This window comes from Narcine bancroftii, chromosome 4, assembly GCF_036971445.1.
Source record: "Narcine bancroftii isolate sNarBan1 chromosome 4, sNarBan1.hap1, whole genome shotgun sequence".
NCBI lineage: Eukaryota > Metazoa > Chordata > Chondrichthyes > Torpediniformes > Narcinidae > Narcine > Narcine bancroftii.
This window is the reverse complement of record NC_091472.1, coordinates 222,321,961-222,343,958: the sequence shown is the minus strand read 5'-3', so window position 1 is coordinate 222,343,958 and position 21,998 is coordinate 222,321,961. Positions and strand designations below refer to the sequence as shown.

At 44.0% G+C, this 21,998-nt stretch overlaps 1 protein-coding gene across 3 annotated transcripts in view; it reads left to right on the top strand.

The window, feature by feature from the left end:
- The window catches only part of LOC138761617 (sentrin-specific protease 2-like), a 147,207-nt gene that overhangs the window by 69,482 nt on the left and 55,727 nt on the right, over positions 1-21,998 (top strand). For 2 of the 3 annotated variants that reach the window (XM_069934032.1, XM_069934034.1), the window contains exons 9-10: positions 517-592; positions 14,431-14,515. In XM_069934032.1, coding sequence (XP_069790133.1) covers positions 517-592; positions 14,431-14,515 — 161 coding nt within the window. The remainder of the gene's footprint in view (positions 1-516; positions 593-14,430; positions 14,516-21,998) is intronic. The other variant, XM_069934033.1, reaches the window with a different exon arrangement.

Sequence of the window (21,998 nt, the reverse complement as noted above, 5' to 3'; positions counted from 1 at the left end):
TGAGATGCATTCTATCAAGACCAGGGAACTATATCTTTAAACCCTCAAGTTTTCTGAGTATGACCTCTTTAGTGATAGCTATTAGATCTAGATCCTCATCTCCCATCACATCCATAATATGTCTTTGGTATGTTTGATGTGTCCTCCATCGTGAAGACCGGCACAAAATAGTCATTCAAAGTCTCAGCCATTTCCTCATTATCCAATATCAATTCTCCCTTCTCACCTTCACTTTAGCCACCATTTTGCTCTTTATATAATTATTAAAACTTTTACTGTCCATTTTTATATTTTGAGCTAATATTTTCCCATAGTCTACCTTCCCTTTCTTTATTGCTTGCTTTGTGGTTCTTTGTTGCTTCTTAAAGGTTACCCAATCTTCTGGTTTCCCATTGCTCTTGCCAGGTAGAATCCTTTTTCCTTCTGATTTGTATCTCTGCAAATTTGTTCAATTTACTTGGAATTCTGAATAAAATTATGCAAATTGTAAACCAGGCAATTAATTTGTAAGTACAGTGTTATTATTACCTCTAGGTCCACCTGTGTGGAAGGAATCTCGTTCAAAATCAGCATTGGGGAATATAAATGCAAGGTGAGAAAATAATTTTCTCAACAAGTAATATTTCTCTTGATAAGTAAAATATTTTAGTCTATGGATGACATGGTCATTTTTAAATATGGTCAAGACAACGGAAAGGTTTAAAAATAAATTTATTAGTCTCCTAAGTAATTGTCCAAATTCAGCATTTTGTATTAGGACACTGTTTGACCTGCTGAGTTTCTCCAGCATTTTGTGTTTTTACTTTAGTCCAAATTCACCTGGAGAGTAAAGCTCTAATGTTTCCTGGAGCTAAAATAATTACTTGAAATGTTTGCAAATAATTCTTAGTTAATTATAAAAGTAACTCATGAACTTGAGGCAGCATGAAAAAAAGTTTTGTTTTTCCTTAATACACAATCCTTTTTGATATCAGTTGGTGAATCTGCTTCCACTGCATTTTCAGGCAGATAATTCCAGATCATCAATATTCACTACAATATTTTTGGTTATTTTTCCAGGCAGTTTGATTTTTGACCATTCTATTATTGGAACCTTTTTTTTTTTTGCTTGGATCCTTTTTGTTTTTAAATATTCTGAAATATCCTCTATCATTTCATTATTTTCCTGCCTATTCACATCTCTGTGACTATTCTATTAATTTTTTTAAGCAATACAGTAAAACCCCCAGTATCCGGCACCTATGGGGATTGGTAGGTGCCAGATCAGTGAATTTGCCAGTTGCTTGAGATTGTGTTGCGTGATTGGCAAACTAACCATGGGGTGGGGGGGGCGGGGGGGGGGCACCATATTTAAACTTTCATATTTTTTATCCATTTATGTTCTGCGGATTATTTTTTTTGCCAGTTACTTGAATTCAGGATAACAGGGATTTTACTGAACATTGAAGGTCTTCTTATCCTTCCTGAAATGCATTAAAACACTTCTGTTATCAATAGAGTCAGAATTCTACAGCACAGAACAGACCACTTGAACCATTTGACAACATTTGACCCATATCTCTTAAAGCCTTTTTTATCCATTATCTGCCTAAATGCCTTTTAAATTTCTTCAATTGTATCTCCCTCGACCACTGTTAGCTCATTCTGCATAGCTACCATAGTCTGTGGGCTAAATGTGCCTCTCGGGTCCTTTCTTAAATCTATGCCTGCTAATTTTGGACCCTTGGAGAAAAAAGATGATGACTATTTTACTTCTCTCTACCGCTTGTGATTTTATAAACTTCAACAGCCATGTTTGGCTAACAGTGCTTTAAGAAGAAAAGTTCCAGCCATTCTAGCCTCTCCTCATAACTCAAGTCTGCCAGTTCCATCCTTGTGAATCTTTTTTGCACCCTTTCCAGCTTAATAACATCTTTCCTAAAGTTGGGAGCCCAATTTTTAAAAAAATCTGGGAATCATATATAAAGTTCATTGGTGATCGCCAGACTCAAATCTCCAACTCTTAAAGGGATAGTATAATGTATGTTACCAAATATTATATTCATCAAGTCAATAAAAAGATGACACCCCTTTTTTGAAAAAAAATTGGGTTTAATTTTGTGGTGAGGAGATGGAGGAGGGATGGGGAGAAAATGGAAAATATCACTCTCTCTCTCTCTCTCTCTCTCTCTCTCTCTATCTATATGAATTTATGTATGTAGAGTATAGTTTTGAATTATTATGACTTATTAAATAAAATATAAGCTGGGAGCCCAGAATTGTACACAGAACTTTCGTCTCACCAATATTGTAATGTGGCTCCTGTACGTGGTGCTCTGACCAAATGTGTTCTTCATTACCTTGATTAACTGTTGTCACTTTTGTGAACTACAGTAAAACCCCCTGTTATCTGGAATTCAAGTAACCAGCGGCCTCAACCAGCAAAAAAATTGAGAAAAATAAAAAGGTAAAAAAATTCAGGTTTAAAATTGGCGCATCTCACCATTAGTTCACCCAATCACCTAACACACAATTTCAACCAACCAGAAAATTCACTTATCTGGCATCTACCAATCCCCATAGATGCCAGATACAAGGGGTTTTACTGTATGTTCTTGTACACCTTGACCTCTTCTCCAGGGCCATTTAAGCCTTGCCCTGATTTCCTACTAAAGGCCAATACTTCACACTTGTACGAATTAGCTTTCTGCTTTCTGCTTTCCACTTTCTCAGTTTCCAGGAGCTACCCAGTTCAAGACAGGTCTTGGAATGGCAGTAAGCTGCAATGAATGAATCTTATTTGCCTGTTATATTCAACCCCATTTAACTGCTGCCATCATTAATCTTGTTACTTTGTTTTACCATGTGGACTTCTGTGAATTTTAAATCCAAAATCATGCCAAATTGTGACAATGTACCATCACGCAGTTCATCTAGATCTTGTTGTAATGTCAGCTGACTACTGCCCACTACAATTTTGGTGTTATCCACATGCTAACTACATCATAACCTAAGCCCTTAATAACTGTGGACCCACCACTGATCACCTCTGGTAACAGGTCTTCAATCTGAATAAAAAAACCAGCAAGGCAGTTTGTCTCTATTTGGCCAGCTCACCCTGGATCCTATGTGATCCAGATCAAACTTCCATCCAGGACTTTGTAAAAGGCCTTTCTAAACTAGGCAATACCTGTTGCATGCCCTCATCAATGTCCTTAGTCAGCTCCTCTAAGAAACTGAAAATCATGTGATGAACCATTATTTATAGGTTCCCTTGCTTCCCATGAGCTTCTCGTGGACTTCTGTGTCTGAGGTGAAATTATTGCCTTTTGAAGTCCTTTTCCTCAGTCTATATACTTGCCTAAAATCTGCCTGTAAGGTAAGAGTTAGCAGATTCAAGAGCAAAAACAAACTGGAGAAATTCAAAGGGTCAACCATCATCTGTGTGGGGGAGGGGGAACTGCTAACATTTTGCATTGAGACTCTTCATGGGGACTCAGGATCCAGTTGATGATAGATGGACTGATGGGGGAGGATAAAAATGGACAGATGAAACCAGGTAGGGGGTTCAGAGTCTGAGACAGATGCTGGAGGGTGATAAGTGAGGACATAAAGGCTCCCAGTGCTAGAATGTGATGCAAGTTGATAATAAGGGGAAAGGTGAAGGGTTGATGCAACCAGATGAGGAAGGGGATCTGGTGGATGAAATATGTGAGTACAAGTATGTGCTGCTTAACGTCCATGAGATGTTCTGTGAAATTGGGCATTATGTGATGTGGAAATTATGTGAACACCATATTATGTACTTAGAAAACCATTAAGGGACACTGTAAACTCTTTATTTGTAAGTAGGGATCAGTGTGGGGACCGACTGGGGCTGTGGGAGAGAGAAGGGCAGTGGATCAGTGTGGGAATGGCTCAGGGCTGTGAGAAAAGAACGGGGCAGTGGGATCAGTGTGGGGTCCGACACAGGGTGACATGGGGAGAGCACAGGGAGTAGGATTAGTTTGGCTAAGAGGAGAGAGCGCGACAGTTGGAAATTATACAATTTCCTACAGTCTGTGATCGCTTTTTCTAAATTGCTGCAGACTTGTGGGAACTGAATAATTATGGGACCGCGGACTCATATGTGGTTAGATGTTTCCCAAACAGATGTTAAGTGGCGCATACCTGTAGTAAGTGGATGGAACCAGGAGGGGTAGAAAATTGGTGATGAAGAGGGGTATGGTAAAGGGGACAAGAATGGGAATATTGGAGGCAGATGGGAAGTTGAGAAAGAATGGAACATTGGAGGTAAGAGTTAGCTGCATTTTCAGAACCTTCGGGCCAGAGGAGCAGATGTTGTAATCATAAGGAATTAAACAAGAAAATTTGCAGATGCTGGGGTCCAGCGCTGGAGAAACATAGCAGGTAATGTGGCATCCATAAAGAAGTAAAAGGTGACCAAATTTTCGGCCCTGAGCCTTTCGTCAGAAATGTTGCAGGTCAGAAAGCATTATTGTTTCAAATTTGAGATTCTTCATCGGGATGAAGAAAGAGTTTTTTTAAGTTGAGGAGAAAGTGGCAAGAAGAATGGATTAGATAAAGGGAATTTCTGTTATTGAATGCAATAGAGACATTCTGCTCCAGTTGAACATGGCCCTTGTGAGACCACATCTAATATTATCATTTACAGATCTGGTCTCCTGATCTAAGAAAGGATGTACTCATGGTGGAGGTAGCTAAAGTTTACCAGTCTGATACATGGGATGTAAACAAAAAATCTGGGCTGTGGTGCAATGCACAAAAGTCCTGGATGAACACAGCAAATTACACAGTAACCATGGAAATTGAAAGGCAGTCGACATTTCAGACCTAACCCCTTCAGGAGTGCTGAAAATCAAGCAGATGCTTGAATCAGAAGGGGGGCAGGGAGGAGCACAGGCTAACAGGTGGAAGGGTGAAGCTGAGAAGTGATGAAAGGGGAGAGGGCGAAGAAGGGTAGCTCTCTGATCAGAGAATGAGGGGAGGTGAGGAGAGCTGGAGGAAGGGAGAGACAGGGATGAAGGAAAGAGACCAGTGTAGGGGGTTAACGGAAATTGAAGAGGTTGAATTGATGCTGACTCGTTGGAGATTGTTGAGACGGAATACAAGGTTCTGTCCCTCCAATTTACAGATGACTTCAATTTGGCATAACATGGACAGGCATGTCAGTGTGGCAATAGGGTGTGTGGAAATGAAGTGGTGGGTCACTGGCAGTTGCTTGCTTTTGCTGGTCAACTATATAAACTCAATTATTATCCACTAATGAAAAAATTACAGGACGACTTAGAGCATTGGAAAGACTTATCACTAACACTAATAGGAAGGATAAACTGTATTAAAATGAACATTTTCCCAAGGATACAATACCTATTTCAGGCATTGCCAATGCACTTGACGGAGAAATTCTTCAAGGAGTTAAAGAAAATAATAAGGAAATTTTTATGGAAAGGGGGGGAAACCGAGGATAGCACTAGATAAATTAACAGAATGGTATAAACAAGGAGGCTTACAACTGCCAAACTTAAAAAATTATTATAGAGCCGCACAATTAAGATACCTATCAGATTTTTATCAAACAAGGGAAAAGCCAGATTGGACTAGATTAGAACTAGATAAAATAAGGGAGAAGATACCTGAACATATATTATATAAATGGGATGAAAAATTGGTACAACGTAGGAATTCTCCAGTATTACATCATCTGCTCAATATTTGGAAGAAGATTCATGTAGAAAGGAGTAAAACAAATTACCAATTACCAAAACTAATACTGACGCAAAATAAGTTACTCCCTTTTACAATAGATAACCTTTCCTTTAGAGAATGGGAGAAAAAAGGGATCAAAAGAATAGAAAATTGCTTTTCAAGAAATAAATTACTATCCTTTGAACAAATGAAGGATAAATATAATATAACTCAAGATACAGTGTTGGCATACTACCAACTGAAATCCTACTTGAAGGACAAATTGGGAAGCAGTCTGAGGTTACCAGAGGGAAGTAATTTTGAATATGTGATTACAGACACAATGATAATCAAAAAAATTATAACAAATATGTATATTAAACTGCAAGAAAAGGAGAATGAGGAAACAAATGGTAAAACTAAACAAAAATGGGAATGAGAGACTGGATGCAGACTGGGAGATCACTTCATTGAGCCTCTCGGCTCTGTCCACCACAATAGTGTGGGTCTCCCAGTGGCAACTCATTTCAATTACCTATCCCATTCCCTTGCTTACACTGCCAGAATAAGACCATCTGCAAATTGGAGGAAGAACACGTCATTTTCTGACTGGGTTTCCCATCTCTGCCAAAGATCTGGATGTCATCTGTGATGCCGACAGCTCCCTTGCATCCCCTATAGGTCTCATCCAACTTTTGCTGGAAGATGTCTTGCTCACCTTTAGGCCAAAAGGTAGGCACAGGAACTTGTACCAGCCGAATGGAGTGTTGAAAGTTGTTAGCAGAGTCGATTCTTCATCCAGCTTCACATTCTAATACCCATTCTTGGCATCTAGCTTACTGAATATTTTGGATCCCAATAGTTCAGAAGTGATGTCTTCCAGCATTGGTATTGGATAGTGCCCTCTTTTGATTGCTTGGTTTAAGTCTTTGGGGTCCAGACATATTCTTAGGTGGCCGTTCGGTTTTTCTTTTACTACTATAGAATTTACCCAGTCAGTTGGCTCTACTACTTTTGCTATCTCATTTTTCTTCCAGCTCCTGCTTTAGCCTTTGTTTCAACTCTATTGGCACCTTCCGTGGAGCATGGATTATTGGTTTGTATTTTGGGTCTATAGTAATGTGGTATTCAAAGTTCCCAAAGCACCCGACTGTGTCATCAAAGCATTCAGGGTACATGTCCATGAGCTCGGCCTTGTTTGTGATCAGAGGACGTTGCTCATGAAGAGTGTCGCTTGTGATCCTCTTGGACATTTTCTTCTCCCTGATCTCATTGTTTACAGAGATTAGCTATAATTCCTGACAACTATTCAAGCCTAGGATTGCTTGTCCACCACCATCAACAACAAAGAATATGCATATGATGATCTTTCCTTTATGTCTGCCTTTAATTTGAACTATTCCTAGTTGTTTAATCACGGGGCCACCATAGGCTGTGAGCGTGACATTTATGGCTTCTACTATGCCTTCCTCCGGGTACCTATTCTTTATGTGCTCGGGGAACATCTGGCAGTACAGTCTAAACGGGAGGACGTTGCTTTGTGATCCAGTATCCAACTTTAAATTCAGGTTGAATATTGTTGATTTGTTTCCAATCTTTCTTTTTACTTGGATCGTGGTGTGCAATTCATTTTTTTCTCCCTTCCCTATCTCAGACACCTCATGAAGGAGTATTGTTTCGATGCCAAGCATCAGTGAGTGTACTTTCCTTCTGTATTCTTGGTTTTCCTCTCTCCTTTTGTGTCAGATGTACACATCTTTTCCCAATGATTGACCTCCCACAGGTCCTGCACTTCGAACCATACGTGGGGCATTTCTTGAGGTCATCGAAGGAGTGTAGTCTGCCACACTTCCTGCAGTTCTTGGATGTCTGCGACTTTCTCTGTGTGCGATTTATGGCATTGAAGCTTCTATCTCAGTGCTGCATGTTGACCTGCACGGAGAGGGATTACATTTGCGTCCTAGTGGCCTTGAAGGCCCGAGCTGTGTCTACAGCATCTGCTAGTTTCAAGCTGTCTTTGCCTATGAGAGCTCTCTGCACTTCAGGATGAGCGCTTCCCCAGATTAGTTGGTCGACTCTTCTCTCCTCGATTTCCCTGAACTTGCATTTTGCTGCAATGTTCTTTAGCTTTGTGAGGAAATTATCTACTAACTCATCAGTGTGGTGCACTGTTAGCCAGAATCAGACACACACAAGGTAAAGACTGTACCAAGGCTTTAATCCACAAAGATTTCCACAGAGCCAGGCTGGCTGTAGCTTCAGTAACTCTGAGAGAGACTTAGGGAGGCCAGCGCAGGCTTATATTCTGGAGGGTGATTGACACCCGACCAGGTGGGGCTTGATCCATTCAGGCTGACTGATTGACAGCTGGCCAGGTGTTGTCCTGTCCCCTTACACTCCTGCAGGAACAGAGGTTTCCCCCTGCAGTAGGCAGGTGGTGTACCACCACATTCACCCACTTCTTTAAAATTGTCCCGGAGGGGGGCAGTAACAAAGAATCGTACCCACTATACAAAATACAATATTTACAGATTGAGACAGTCCAGGACTGACTCCTGGTCACTGGTCGGAGGGGAAGTGGGGGGGCTGGTGGCAGGGGTCTGTGTGACTGGTGTGGGGCTGCGTGGAGGGGTGGCTGAAGGGGCCAGGGCCGACGTCGTAGAGTCGTATTGGATGGGTGGGGGGGGCAGGTTCATCCCCCAGGGCTAAAGCGGGCCCCTGGTGGTCAAAGAAGTACTGCGTGCCCCATAGCTGCTTGGGGATGGGGATTTATGCCCGTCGGCGTCGTCCTGGGCTGAAGGGTGCTCCTGCTGGTGCCAGGTCCCTGGTTGAGATGGTGTCCTCCCTGCCACTGCCAAACCTAACGTACGCATAGTTGTGGTTCGCGTGTAGGAGGAAGACCTGCTCGACCAGGGGTTCGGCCTTGTGTGTCCGTACATGTTTACGCAGGAGCACCAGTCCCGGGGATGTGAGCCATGCTGGGAGGGACATTCCCGTCGCTGACTTCCTGGGGAATGAGAACAGACATTCATGAGGGATCTCGTTGGTACCTGCACACAGCAGCGACCGAATGGCATGGAGTGCCTCGGGCAGGGCATCTTGCCAATACTCAACAGCCCACCCTTTCGACTTGAGAGCTAAGAGGACTGCCTTCCAGACCACTCTGTTTTCGCATTCCACGCCCATTGCCTCTCGGGTTATAACTCGTCGTGCAGCTTGTCGCAATGCCCCTCGCCATCAGGTTCTGGCACAGCTTGTCACCCGGTCGCTGTGGATGAAAGCGGGGTAGCCAAACATGGTGAAGATCTGCTCCAGGGTCCCGATGACAGTGGCTGTGGAGGTGTCTGGGCAAGGGATAGCGAAAGGGAAGCGTGAGTATTCGTCCACTACCATGAGGAAGTAGACATTTCGGTTTGTGGAAGGCAGGGGCCCTTTGAAATCCATGCCGAGACACTTGAAGAGCTGAGTGGCCTTTATGACTTGGGCTTGGGGCGGGCGGAAGAAACGAGCTTTACACTCCACGCAGACCCGGCAAGCCTCGGTCATGTCCCTGATGGTATACAGCAGGTTCCAGGACTGAATGAAGTGGTACAGCCTGGTGACACCCGGATGGCAGAGGGACTCATGCAGTGCCTGCAGCCTGTCATCGTGCATAGATGTGCAGGTCTTAGAGAGGGACATCGTTAAACTTTCTGGTGCGGTACTAGATATCGTAGCTGTAGGTTGCCAGCTTGACTCTCCAGCGCAGGATCTTGTCGTTCTTGATCTTGCTCTTGTGGGTAGTGTTAAACATGAACACCACGGCCCACTGGTCAGTGAGGAGGGTGAATCGCCTGCCGGCCAGGTAGCGGCGCCAGTGGTGGACTGCTTCCACAATCGCCTGGGCCTCCTTTTCAATGGTGGAATGCCCTAGCTCGGAGCTGTGGAGGGTCCTAGAAAAGAATGCGACGGGCCCCCCCCTCTTTGGTTGAGGGTAGCAATGAGGGCTACCTCCACCTGAAAGGGGGAGTCCTCATCCACAGCCTGCATTGTGGCATCCACGATGTCCTGCCTGATGCGGATGAAGGCTGCCTGCGCCTCAGGTGGGAGGGGAAAAGTTGTAGCTTGGGCCAGTGGGCGGACCTTTTCCGAGAAGCGAGGGATCCACTGTGAGTAATAGAAGAAAAGGCCAAGGCACCTGCGGGGGGGCCTTTAGCGTGGGGGGAAGAGGTAGCTCCATTAATGGGCGCGTCCTTTCGTGATCTGGGCCGATGACCCCATGGGCCACAATGTACCCCAGGATGGCGAGGAGGGTGGTGCTAAGCACATACTTCTCCTTGTTGTAAGTGAGGTTCAGCTCTCCAGCTGTCTGGAGGAATTTTTCCAGGTTGGCATTGTGGTCCTGCTGGTCACAGCCGCAGATAGTGACGTTAATCAGATACGGGAACGTCGCCTTTAGCTTGTGCCGATCCATCTCCTGCTGGAAGACGGAGACACCATTCGTGACCCCAAAGGGAACTCGGCAGAACTGGTACAGGCGCCCATCCACCTCGAAGGCACTGTATGGCTTGTCCTTCGGGTGGATGGGAATTTGGTGATACACCGACTTTAGGTCAATCATGGAGAAAACCCGGTAGCAGGCTATCTCTTTGACCATGTTGGCTATCCTCGCAGGTGGTAGGCGTTCAGTTGGGTGAAATCCACAACCATCCTCGGCTTACTTCCCCCTTTGACCACCAGGACTTGGGCTCTCCAAGGGCTGTTACTGGGCTCTACGACGCCTTCCGCCAGGAGTCGCCGCACCTCCACCTTGATGAAGTCTCTGTCTGCGGCGCAATAGCGCTTGCTTCTGGCAGCAATCGGCTTTCAGCCTACCGTAAGATGTAGGAAGAGCGCCGGTGGGGTGATGTGTAGTGGGTGATGTGTAGTGCGTAGAGGCCACAGGTTGGCGGGGGTTGGTAGGTTGGCGCACTAAGTAATGGGAGTGGAGGTTGGGGCCCCCCGAAAGCAAGGGTGACACTCTGTAGGTGGCACTGGAAATCCAGGCCCAGGAGGACTGGGGCACAGAGTTTGAGCATGACCAGGAGCCTGAACCCCGTGTATGTCTCCCCTCCCACAGTTATATCGGCCGAGCAGCGGCCGAGGATACCAACAGTCTTATTCTTGGTGGCGAGGGCGATCGAGAAGGTGATAGGGTGGACTTTTAATCTCAGGGAGTGGGCCACGTTTGGGTGAATGAAGCTCTCGGTGCTGCCACTGTCGAACAGGCACTTTGTTACCTGATGGACTTGCACGTCCATCATAGAGTGCCCTAGGTCGTGAGGGATGTCTCTGGTCAGAGTGCTGGCAGCTAGGACCATCTTGAGGTCAGAGTCGTCGCTCTCCAACTGTGTGCAATGATTTACGGCATCCGGAGGCGTGGGGAGCGTCGGTAGGGCGGTTTGGTCATCGCCCATGTTGACCACGTCATCATCGGTCGTGGGGTGTGGCGTGCAGCAACCGATGATGTCCAGAAGCGTGGGGTGCATCGGTGGGGCGGCCTGGTCATCGCCCGTGTCAACCACGTCGTCCCATTCGTCGTTGGAGGCCCTCTGTGTTGGCTGCTGCCTGGCCCAAGTGCCGGCGGCACGTGGGGGCCCGCTGCATGGCTGGCCTCCTTCCCTAGCCATGTCTGTTGCACCAGGGGAAGTGATGTCGTCGCGGCCAGCATAAGTGACATCATTACATCAGCTGGAAGTGGCATCATGCCGTGAGCCGGAAGTGACGTTACTGTAGTTCTCCGCGAATGGCATTGGTGAGGGCGGGGGCTGGTCCAGGTGCTTGGGGCACACGCTGCGATTTTCACTGGCGGGCCCAGATGCTACACCGTTGGGGAAGGCTGAAGTCGTAGCGGGGACAATGGCGCCGCCTGACACGCGCACGTGGAGGGGTCCGTGGGGGAGGTCATAGAGGGGCACTGAGCTGCCAGCTGGTTTTGAGAGGTACACTTTAGCAAAGTGGCCTTTCTTGCCGCATCGGAAACAGTACTGGTTCCTAGCCGGGCAGTTTTGGCGCAATCGTCAGTCTGACCCACACCAGGATCCACAGTACTTACAGGAGTGCCGGGCACACGCCACAGCGATGTTCTCCTCTCCAGCTCAGTCTGCAGCTGCAGCTGCAGTGTGAGGGGGCCATGAGGGAGCCTGGGGGAACCTGGAATCGAAGGCTTTGACGTGCAGGGCTGCAGCTTCCAGGGTTCAGACCACTTCCATTGTCTTGGTCAGGGCGTAGATATTATCTTCCAGCAGCTTCTGCCGGATGGCCCTCAAGCATAACCCTCAGACGAAGGCATCCCGGATCAGCCTCTCGACCTCCTCTGCACCTACCCCGGGTTCAGCCAGACACGGTCGGGCCAACTCTCACAGGTGTCCCAGGTAAGACAGCCATCTCCCCGGGTTGCTGCGCTCAAGTATTGAGGAGGTATCTTGCACAGACCGCATTCAAGGGGGGCTTGTACAAGTTCTCGAGAGTGTCCATTGCGCTCTTGTATGTCGAGCAGCCTTTGGTTGCTTGGAAGGCGTGGAGACCCAGCTTTGAGTAGGACCAGCATCTTCCAATCTGAGTCCAGCATGCCGCTTGCGTGCGCCTCGATGATTGCTTCGACTGCGTACCGCCAGATCTCAAAATGTGTCTGGGTTTCCGGGTGGCGCGGGTCGACTTCGAGGCTCTCTACGCTCAGGAGTTTTTCCGTGGGAAAAATTTTGTGGATTAAATTGTGGTGCGCTTTTAGCCAGAATCAGACACACACAAGGTAAAGGCTGTACAACAGGCTTTAATCCACAGTCTTCCACAGAGCCAGGCTGGCTGTAGCTGCCGTAACTTCGGGAGGTCGGCGCAGGCTTTTATCACGGAGGGTGATTGACACCCGACCGGGTGGGGCTTGATCCCTTCAGGCCGACTGATTGACAGCCAGCCAGGTGTTGTCCTGTCCCCTTACACTCCTGCAGGTACAGAGGTTGCCCCCTGCAGTAGGCCGGCAGTGTACCACCACAATCAGGTTCTTGTTTTAATCCCTGGAACTCATATCGCTTTATTCTATGGTTGGATTTTGGTTCCAGATGAGAGGAAAATTTTTCAAATATCCTTTCTGGGTTTTTTTCTTCCACTTCAGCCAGCTCCCAGCTATTAAACAGGTTTAGTCCTCACTCCCCTGTCCAAAGAAGGATGTAACTAACCTTTTCCTCTGGTATGATTCCCTTTGAGGAAACTTTTGAATGTCAGGTTTCACTTCTGCTTGAACCTTTTAAAAGCCTCTATGATGTCATTGGCTTCCCCATCCATGACTGGGTGTAATATTGCTGCTGCGGCCATCTTCTTTTCCAGCTCTGGTCGTCAGGGAATGGTGCTTTTTCTGTTTCCTTCTCTTTGTATTTATTTTGGTTTTGTGGGGTTTTTTTTATATGGTGTGGGTTTCTTTCAAACCCACCGCTGCCACCATGTTATGTCCTCGGTTGTACCATCGGAGGTCTTAATAAACATGAAGAAAAGCTTGTAAGTTAAGAAGCACAAATCTTTACTCACATCACGTTACTGGTCATGTAGTGATACACTGTCGTACTGAGCATGCTCACCCCTCGTGTGATGTGGCTCTTACAATGTGTCTCACTGAGCATGCTCACCACTCAAGTGTGATGCGGCTCTTACAGTCTTGTAGTGTTCATGCTCCAGCATAAAATAGTCCCAAGTTTCCTCTGTATATAATAGTCACTGTATGTATGAGTGAGTAGGATGACTACTTGAGGGCAGAAGTAGTGGGGAACGATATAATCATAGTATGAGTTTAAATGGGTGCTTGATGATTGGCAAGAATCAGGCTACAGAGCTTGTTTTCATTCTGCATGACTTTCTGTCAGACCAGCATAGATCAACACCAAATTCAATGGTCGAAGTGTGCGCTATCGATACCATTGGTACTGAAAACAAGGCAGAATGGGCCTTTTGTTATGGTAAGGTAATTAGTTAACGGTAGCTACTTGCAAGAAAGTGAATGGATACTTGTTGTTATCTCCCAGATTTGTAAGGAAGATAAATGTAAAACACAAGGCTGGAGAAGCTCACTAGGTCAAACAGTGCCCTTGAAAGAGCAAAGATAAAGATACATAACCAACATTTTGGGCCTGAGCCCTTCACCAAGGTATGAGCAAAGTGTGGACAGGCACCCGAATAAAATACAGAGGAAGGGCAGGGGGAGGAGCACAGTCCCACAGACAAGAAGTAATAGGTGGATAAGGAAGGGAGGGCACAGTAGTAAACAGTGAGGGGGGGGGGATCTGTGTAAATTGAGAGAGAAGGAGGTGGAGAGCTAGAGAAAAGGAGACAGAGGGACAGGGAAGAGAGGGAGTGGTCTACCAGAAACTGGAGAGGTCGATGCCAATGCCAATGCCATCCAGTTGGAGAGTGCCCAGATGGAATATTAGGTGTTGCTCCTCCAATTTACAAGTGGCCTTAGTTTGGCAGTGCATGAGGCCATGGACAGTTACTGGGTAAGTATAGGTGGAGCTAATGCTGGTAGAGTTATAGAATTGTAACAGCACAGGAGGCAGCTATTCAACCCATTGAGACTCTGATGGCATGGAATGTCAAGATGTCCACTAGTCAGCAGGGTTTGAAGGGAGACGGTTTAGTGAAATCAGATTCTAGTTAATTGAAATGTCCTGTGATGCTTTAAAAATAATACAGCTAATGGGAAAATTGGAACTAATTGAGATAACTCTGTTGGTCTAGTCAGAAGATCCACTTGGATCACCAGGCAGAAGTCTTGCTGAACACTGAAGGCAGGTCTGCTGTGGGAATCAAAGCCATTGCAGAGGTAAGTGCTGTATTGTGGCAGGGTCAGTGTAGTGGTTATCACAACTCTGTTACAGCACCAGAGACCAGGACCAGGTTTCGAATCTCACACTATCTGTAAGGAGTTTGTACTTTCTCCCTGGGCCTGTGTGGGTTTTCCCTGGGGTCTTTGGTTTCCTCTCAACATTCGAAACGTACCAGGATGGCACAGGCTTGTGGGCCAAAATAGCCTGTTACCGTGCTGTATGTCTGTTAAAATTAAAATTAAAGAATTAATACAGAAGCACAATGACCTTTCATTCTTCCTCTTTTATTTGACCTGCTTGTGTGAGAATGTTGTCATTTGTAAGACTTATTTTACACTGTTCATCTTAACTTGTCTCTTGCTCAATCAGTTTTACATGAGGATAAAGCTAGGGGTGAGGGTCTCCTAAATTAGAAAAATAAAAAAAACACTGATTCCACTCTTCCCATCTCTTCTTTAGCTACTCCTGCATTTGTTTTTCTTTCTCTGTACCTCTCTCTCTAGCTTGATTCACCATCCCCCCCCCTTCCTAATGGTTTCTCCTTCTATTTGTCTCCTCATGTCTAATACCTACTGCCCTGCACCCATCACCTCTGGGCCCCTCCCCCAGTTTCTTCTGCTCTTTATATATGTAATTACACTGACTCAATCCAAGTCTTGATAAAAGATTTTGGCTCAGACCATTTCTACCCTTGGATGTTGTCTGACCTGCTGCTCAAGATTCCAGCATCTAAAACTTTGGTGTTTCTTATAATGAAATAAAATGCCCAGCTGTCCCACACACAGCTCAGTAATGAAGCAACCTGGAAACGTGGAGCCTTACATGTAAGTTAGGTTCAGTATAACTTCTAAAACCTCCGGAGGACACCCTCCATTGCCCAAAGGGTTCCAATTTTTAATTTCCCCTTTGAAAATTGATTTTTTTTTAGGTACTTGATGTTTGGGTGGACCTGACAGAAGCACTTTTGGTCTACTTGCACCACAAGAGAATCAAAAACAAATTGTGTACTTAATTTCAGTGAGAGACTAGCTATGATTTAAACAGTTTGAATGTACCTGAGAGAAAGAATCAAGTTCAGTGACATACCAATGTAATACCTTAGATGGTATAGCAGAGGCTGTTTATAATGACCTAAGTAATTTTTTTGCATGCTTCTGGTGGAACAGGTAAAAACACTCCTATTAATCTACTCTTGGCTAAAGTTTAAAGACAAAACTTGATTTTCCTGGACTTGGCATTGTTTCAATACTTCTGACTAGCGAGGAAACCAGTTAAAAATATTGAAACAACAGCCTTTCAGCTCCCTTACATTTGACAAACATGTAACATTACATTCAGTGAATTGCAGAGCAAAATGTTCTGAAAGATTGTAAACTTAATGACTGGCAGTCATTGAGGCATTCAATGAGATAGACGTTGCAAGATCTCAGACACAATAATAAATTAATGGAGATGCTACTTTAATGGTTGCTGCAGATTGTTGATAAACACTGCCAGTACCTCCACAAGGATGAAGGCAGATGAGATGATTTGACGACCTGTATGTTAACATTGTGCATGTTTGAAAATGTTCACTGATTACACTTGAAAGCCAATATCTGAGTGCTTTTGACAAGTAATCCATCTGCAAGAGCGTTTGCTTCAAAATTAATCAAATTATGAAATGGCAAAATTAAAGTTGAACACTCAACAGGAGTGACTTTGATGAAAAATGTCTCCGCTGAATTGTTGCATCATTTCATGACCTGATGCAAGCTCTATTCCCAAATATTACTCAAAACTATTTGAATGATCACTGGTTGTGTGAAAGAGCAATTTTAGCACCAAAATATTAAGCAGTGCAGGCCATGAAATGAACACCTTTCTTTGAAACTTCCTGGGCGACATGTACCATAAAAATCTACTAACAGTGTGACAGCCTTGATGAGGTTGTATATTTTTCTTTTGAGTTTGTAAAGTCTCTGTCACCACCTAAAAGTTGAGCAAAAAGGATCAAGATCAAGTTTTCCATCTTAAGAGACAAAAAAAAATCTCCACTTCATTAACGACTATTTTGGTGCTATCTCATGTACCCATGATGACCTCATTGACTTCATTCACTTTGCTGCCAACTTCCACCCCAACCTCAAATTCACTGAACCCATCTCTAGCAACAATCTCCATTTCCTCGATCTCTCTGTTTCCATCTCAGGAGACAAACTCTCAACAGACATCTACAAACCCACCAACTCCCACAGCCACCTCGACAACACCTCTCCCATCTTCTACAAACCCACCAACTCCCACAGCCACCTCAACTCCACCTCTTCCCACCCCGTCCACTGTAAGGATTCCATTCCATTCTCACAATTCCTCCATCTCCGTCACATCTGCACCCAGGACGAGGATTTCCATGCCTGACAATCAAAGATGTCCTCCTTCAAACAATGTGACTTTTCCTCTACCACCATCAACTCGGCATTCACCTGCATATCCTCCATTACTCGCACATCTGCCCTGGCCCCCTCCACCCTACAAGGACAGGATTCCTTATCCTCACCTACCATCCCACCAGCCTCCACATCCAACACATCTTCCTCCACCATTTCTGCAACCTACATCATGATCCCACCACATTCCCCTCTCCTCCTTCCATAGGGACTGCTCCCTTCGTGACTTCCTATTTTTTGTAATTTTTAAAAATATATTTAACAATCAACAATCATACCATATTCAAATCATCAAGAGAACCCCTCCCTCCACCCTTTCCCCTCTCTTTCTTTGGCTTGGCTTCGCGGACGAAGATTTATGGAGGGATAATATCCACGTCAGCTGCCGTCTCTTTTGTGGCTGACAAGTCCGATGCGGGACAAGCAGACACGGTTGCAGCGGTTGCAAGGGAAAATTGGTTGGTTGGGGTTGGGTGTTAGGTTTTTCCTCCTTTGTCTTTTGTCAGTGAGGTGGGCTCTACAATCTTCTTCAAAGGAGGTTGCTGCCCGCCGAACTGTGAGGCGCCAAGATGAACGGTTTGAGGCGATATCAGCCCACTGGCGGTGGTCAATGTGGCAGGCACCAAGAGATTTCTTTAGGCAGTCCTTGTACTTCTTTGGTGCACCTCTGTCTCGGTAGCCAGTGGAGAGCTCGCCATATAACACGATATTGGGAAGGCGATGGTCCTCCATTCTGGAGACGTGACCTACCCAGCGCAGTTTGATCTTCAGCAGCGTGGATTCGATGCTGTCGGCCTCTGCCATCTCGAGTACTTCGATGTTGGAGATGAAGTCGCTCCAATGAATGTTGAGGATGGAGCGGAGACAATGCTGGTGGAAGCGTTCTAGGAGCCGTAGGTGATGCCAGTAGAGGACCCATGATTCGGAGCCGAACAGCAGTGTGGGTATGACAACGGCTCTGTATACGCTAATCTTTGTGAGGTTTTTCAGTTGGTTGTTTTTCCAGACTCTTTTGTGTATTTGCCTTGGCGAGTCTGTTGTCTATCTCGTTGTCGATCTTTGCATCCGATGAAATAAGTCCTATTAAACTGAGAAAGAATGAAGAAAAAGAAACAGAAAAAAAGCATCCCATTGTCAGTGCATACAGTACAACATATGGAGACAAGATAATACCACAGTGTTAAAATTTTTGCAGAGGTCTACTGACCAGCTAGTAGTGATTGTAACCCTATATTAGCGCCAATGAGGTACCTGTATGGTCTAAATAAGGCCGCCACTTTTTTAGGAAGGTGTTATATGTATGTGACCTTTTCAAGTGGGATGCAGCTATTCATCTCTGAAGACTGCCTATCCATGAGTAGATAGGAGTCAGACTTCCATGTTACTGCTATCCACTTCCTAGCCACAAACAACACAATTTCTGTGAATTTAATTTGAGAATTATTAATCTACCAACCATGATAAACTTCCCCAGAAGACAAAGCTCTGAGTCTACTGGGAAGCTGACGACTGTGATCTTGGTTAGGGTGTCACAGAAATCATACCAGAAGGGCCTCGTCTTCTTGGCTGAGCCAAGAATGTAAAAAGCCAGGTAGAATGTAAAAAGGAACCAACTTCTTCACGACATAGAAGTTGTTCTAAAACACAACTCTGATAATTCAGGTTTATATTGGCGTAATTTATGTGAGGTGAGGTACAATTGAAGGAGAAAATTATAATAGACCATCTGTACCTGGTATTGATAGCAGCCAACAAACATCCCTGACATAGATCTGATCAGAGTTGTTCATCAATTGTCTGACTCCCATCTCACCTGGCTTTGGGCTCTCACATCACTAAAAAATACATTCCAGAAATAAACTTGTATACATTTCCTTCATGGAATAGTTTTTCCTTTCCCTCTGTGACTTCCTTGTCCACTCCTCACACCCCACCATTCATCCCCTTAGTACCTACCCTTGTGACCGCAGGAGATACTGCACTAGTGCCCACACCTCCTCCCTCTTCACCATTTGGGGCCCCTTCCAAGTGAAGCAACATTTCACTTGTGAATCTCCAGGGGTCATCTACTGCATCCGGAGTTCCCACTGTGGTCTCCTCCACATTGGAGAGACTGGATGCAGGAGGAGTCACGTGATGGAATAGTGGCCGGTCAGGGAACTCCAGCCCTCTCTGGGAAAGTTTAAAAAAAACACATAAAACACAAAGGCACAAACATAAAAATTAAAACAAAGTGAAAGTAAAGGTGGGAAGAAAATGGCAGCGAAGAAAGAAAAGTCGAAAGCAACGGGAAGAAGAGAAGAAGAAAGAACGTCGGAAGAAGAAGGTGAAGGCCTTACCTGTCCGAGGAGGCCCGCCATGAAGAGAGAAGCCCGCTCGCTCCCTAAGGTCAGTTGAAGTCCCGAGCTCGGGACTACAAAAGTGGCTTGCGGAGCCAAGTAAAAGTGCACAACTGCGCATGGAAAAAAAAACACTGATGGGAGGGGGACCAGCTGAGGAGTCGATCTCCACAGCTGAGGATGACAGCTGCAACACAACAACAGGAAGAGAACATAGAAAACAACGAGAACAAGAAAGAAGAGAGTAAAAAGAAAACAAGGAAACAACAGATGACCAACCCAGAGGAAGAAGAAGAAGAACATAGAGAAATGGAAGAAGAAGGGAAAGGCAAGACAATGGATATATTTTTTTTTAAAGAATATATGGAATCAGTAAAAGAATGGCAATTACAAGAATTTAGTGAAATAAAAAGAAGAATTAAAAGTGCAGAAGAAAAAATGAATAGATTAGAGATGGTCATGTCAGATATAGGAAAAAGAGTGGACAAGGTGGAAGAACAAGAAACAGCCATAGAAATGGAAGTAGAGGACTTAAAAAAGAAACTAGAAGAATCTAATAAAAAAGTTAAAGAGACACAAGAGCTGTTAGCTCAGAAGATAGATATAATGGAAAATTATAATAGAAGAAATCATATAAAGATAGTGGGCCTTGAAGAAGGCAAGAATATGAGAGAATTTATAAAAGATTGGATCCCCAGGGTCCTAGGAAGACCAGAATTACAGGAAGAAATGGAAATAGAAAGGGCACATAGAACATTAGCCCCGAAACCACAGCCACAACAAAAACCAAGATCCATTTTAGTAAAATTCTTAAGATATACAACAAGAGAAAATATATTGGAGAAAGCAATGAAGAAAATAAGAGAAGACAAAAAGCCACTAGAATACAAAGGTCAAAAATTTTTTTTCTATCCAGACATAAGTTTTAAACTCCTGAAGAAGAGAAAGGAGTTTAATACAGCAAAAGCGATCCTATGGAAAAAAGGATATAAATTTATGCTAAAGTACCCAGCGGTACTTAAAATAGTTATTCCAGGGCAGCAAAACAGACTATTCTCGGATCCGGAAGAAGCACGAAAATTTGCAGAACAACTACAAAACAGGCAGAGATGAAGACATGTAACGAGAGTAAAAATGACCACGAACTATATGTATGTGTGTATATGGGAAAATATATATATGTGTGTGTGTATGTATATATGTGTGTACATGAGTATATCTGTATTTAAAGGAAAATATATAGAGTATAGACAAGAATTAATAAGGGAAAGAAAGGGAAGAGAGGAAGTAAGGAGGGAATTAAGAGAGTGACCTTTGTTATATATGAAAATTGAAATCTTTTCTGGGGGGGGGCTGGGTGGGGAGGAGTTACGGTCACTGCGAAATCAGTTGACACTTGCGAGTGAATTCGCAAATACAAATGGAGAGGGGAGATGTGGTTGCCCGACAAGGGATAAAGGGCAACTCAGGAAGGGGAGGGGATAGTGGGGTTAAAGAAATTTTAGATAGGAGAATAAGGGAAATATTTGATGTTTTAGAAATGTTGTCTTATAAAGTGTTCAAAACAAGAAAGCAGAAATGGATAAGAAGGAAAGGTGATGATGAGGAAACGGAAAGGAGAGATAAACAAAGTATGAAATGGCTACGTTGAACTATATGACTTTAAATATTAACGGAATACATAACCAAATCAAAAGGAATAAACTGCTAAATTTACTGAAAAAATAAAAATTGATATAGCATTCGTGCAAGAAACACATTTAACTGAAATGGAGCACAAGAAATTAAAGAGAGATTGGGTAGGACATGTAACAGCAGCGTCATATAATTCAAAAGCTAGAGGAGTAGCTATATTAATCAGTAAAAATGTACCAATTAAAATAGAAGAGGAAATAATAGATCCAGCAGGGAGATATGTAATGATAAAATGTCAGATATATTCGGAGTTTTGGAATTTACTCAATGTATATTCACCTAACGAAGAAGATCAAAAATTTATGCAAGATATTTTTTTGAAGATAGCAGACATGCAAGGAAACATACTAATAGGAGGGGATTTCAACCTTAATTTGGATTCAAACATGGATAAAACTGGGAAAAAAATTAACAGAAAGAACAAAGTAACCAAATTTATAATTAAATCGATGCAAGAAATGCAACTTTTGGATAGATGGAGGAAACAACACCCAAAGGAAAAGGAATATTCATATTATTCGGGTAGACATAAAACATACTCAAGAACAGACCTATTCCTGTTATCAGCTCGTATGCAAGACAAAGTAAGAAAAACAGAATATAAAGCTAGAATATTATCGCACCATTCACCCTTGATATTGACAATAGAGTTAGAGGACATCCCTCCAAGAATGTATAGATAGAGATTAAACTCCATGATACTTAAAAGGCAGGATTTTAGAGAATTAATTGAAAGACAAATTAAAATGTACTTTGAAATAAATACGGAATCAGTGAAAGATAAGTTTATACTATGGGACGCAATGAAAGCGTTCATCAGAGGGCAAATAATAAGTTATGTAACGAAGATGAAGAAGGACTACAATCAGGAAACAGAGCAGTTGGAAAGGGAAATAGTAAATATAGAAAAAGAATTAGCAATGAAGGAAGACACAACTAAAAGAAGAGAATTGGCAGATAAAAAAATAAAATATGAAACACTACAAACATATAAGGTGGAGAAGAAGATAATGAAG